The 2,549-nt window shown below is 37.0% G+C and overlaps 1 protein-coding gene across 1 annotated transcript; it reads right to left on the bottom strand.

Moving 5' to 3' along the window:
• Positions 1-347: 347 nt before the first annotated feature.
• On the bottom strand, positions 348-937 carry LOC143557803 (uncharacterized). The gene is made up of 2 exons (XM_077046790.1): positions 521-937; positions 348-476 (listed from the first exon to the last, which is right to left on the bottom strand). Exons 1-2 carry the CDS (start codon positions 935-937, stop codon positions 348-350), a joined length of 546 nt encoding a protein of 181 aa, XP_076902905.1.
• Between the last annotated feature and the right edge of the window lie 1,612 nt (positions 938-2,549).

Here is a 2,549-nt window from a genome sequence, read left to right as displayed (position 1 = left end):
AAGATTGACCTTGACTCTTGTTGATTATCATGGCAAAACAAACTGAGATAGGAAACTGTCTTTGTTTTAATCTGAAAGGAAATTTCTTATCAGTTGGTGTAGACTTACTCGACTAATTAGAGTCTGATATCCTATATTCGTACCAGAGACAACTTTATCTTCAATTACACGCCTACCGAGACTAACGACTTGAAGACGTGTTCCATTGTACAAACCCTTTTTATGATTAATATTCCTTAGTAGCATGATGGGAACACCAAATTTGAGGACCAATCTATGATTAGGCATTCCTGACATCTTTAAACCATTTAACAAATCAGGAGAGTACAACTATGGATCAAAATCCTCTAAACGTCTTCACATTCAGCTAAACTGTCAGAACTTAGATACTCGACTTCTTCACCAGGAAATATGGCTAATATACGTTCATTAATTTCTTGAACAACCTCATTCAAAGGTGCCAACAGTGCACGATCCTGGAAGTAAGTTTGTTGAATCTCTCTAATATATTAGGATATACAAATCTTATTAAATCACCCATCGGATCAACTGAATTCAATATCAAAAGATCATCTGGAATATCAATAACCGACTGTCCGTCATTTGGGCCACCAACGTTTCCTTGACCTATGTCTAATAGCCAATCAGAAAACTCTCTGATGTTTTCAACGTCTGAAGATCGACATCCAACTTTAAGCCTCATGTTCTGAGATAGTTTAAGAACTTTCCATTTTGACCAGATATAAGAAGAATTTATGCAAGCATTGACACATTCACTTCTTGTACCGTTGGTTACAACAGCCAAATTTTGCCAAAAATCACCACCAAAAACAACAACCTTACCTCTAAAAAATGCTTCGAAACTATTACAAGAATCACCATTCATAACATCGTTTAAAGTTCTATCCAACGCTTCGAAAGCATGCTTATGAATCATGTCAGGTCCCTCGATTTCAGCTGGATCTTACTTAATCATGTCATAACTCACACAGATTAATGTGCCGACAAGAGAGTTAATGACGGGTTGCTATATTTAGAAAGATATCCGTTTGTTAAATGCGGAATCAATAACAAACATACGGTTGCAATGAATAATCAAAGGTAGAAAGCACACACAGGATTCACTCAAAAGATTTCCATCTATATAATTTTCATCATACAAAGTGGATAATCGATTTAGGGTTTTAGGAATCCTAGGACAGCAGTCACACGATATATTCTACCTCAATAAATGTGTCTGTCTATCCTTTTTCGTGTGTGTTTTTTTTGTCCCCTTTGGCGGCGTGCCCTAAACATTCTATTTATAGGCCTGCCAACCTAGGACAGCTGACATTCCTTCTAGAAACCCTAAATACAATCATATATATTCAAATTACATGATCAAAATAAACTAAGTGTAAAACAAGTCTCCTGGGTAGGCTTTACAACATTCTTCATTCTCCGAGTACGCTTTGTACTCTGCCATCCTTTGGACTTGGTAACATAGAAGTGTGCTCGAAATCAGTTTTCCGGTAGACTTTACTTGAAGAGTATTTTACCAAGTAAAATACTCACCGGGTAGACTTCAGTCTTTTTGGTTTTGTCAAACTTTGTCTGAAAAATCCTTACGAGCAACCTTGTTCTTTAATGATCCATTTCAGCTGTTTGCTATAAAATAACTTATTAGCAAAGTGTACTCGGGAGTACTGTTCCTTGCTTGAGCTGAACCTTGCCCGATATTACTTAGAGATATTCCTTTAGATCATCAAGCATACTTGGACCATACTTACTAATGAATACCTTGCCCGGTCTTCCAATCACTTGGCTTCTTGGACTTGGTTAACCAAACCTTACTCAGAAGAGTAATATACTTGGCTCTGAAGAACAGACTTGCTTGATAAAGTGAACCTTGCCCGGATTTATATAAACTAGTGAACCTTGCTTGGCAATACACTAATTTGCAATCCTTGCTCGGATAACCACTAAAGAAGACTACTTGAAGTAAACCTTACCAGGTAGACAAAATATTATACCCGGCTAAGTAAAACCTTGCTCGGATGTCTAAGGTGTGCCCGGATCCATACTTAGCGAATTCTGAGGAGGTTGAGAAGATTCCAATCTTCCATATACTTCATTGTGGTCAAATCTTTGACTCAACCATCTCCCCCTTAGGTCAATTGTTTGACTCAACAATCTCCCCATAGATTGGAACACCTCAACTGACCCAAAACATTTCTATGGTTACTTACACTTAGCAAAAATACACATCAAATCAAAAATCAAAATTACATATTCAAATAACATAAGCAAATTACATAGTCAGAAAGTTGTCCGAAGACATTACAAAACAAAGCCTATTCTATTGATCTTGTCTCTTTCTTGCATTATGAATGGCTTGTCCTCGATTGCTTATCTCTGAAGCAACTTTCATCTTGAAAATATTAAGGGCTTGGTAGTGAGTGTGACTTTCTGGTATAGCCAAGTCCCTTATATCCATCAAGTCTTCATTGTGCAGGCATGTCAAGTCTTCATCTTTCTTAATGATCCCCAGAATTTTTCCATCTGAATTC

The sequence above is a fragment of the Bidens hawaiensis genome, unplaced genomic scaffold (assembly GCF_021521415.1).
Source record: "Bidens hawaiensis isolate Kalapana, Puna unplaced genomic scaffold, B.hawaiensis_p1.1 tig00019196_1, whole genome shotgun sequence".
NCBI lineage: Eukaryota > Viridiplantae > Streptophyta > Magnoliopsida > Asterales > Asteraceae > Bidens > Bidens hawaiensis.
Note: the sequence above shows the minus strand (reverse complement) of the source record. Positions and strands in the feature narration are given on the sequence as shown.

Excerpts from the sequence above, each read along its gene's own strand:
- LOC143557803 (XM_077046790.1), bottom strand. The coding sequence starts at position 937 with ATGATTCATAAGCATGCTTTCGAAGCGTTGGATAGAACTTTAAACGAT. Across the intron at positions 477-520 it reads TGGGTGATTTAATAAGATTT|GATCGTGCACTGTTGGCACC; the intron begins GTATATCCTAAT and ends ACTTACTTCCAG.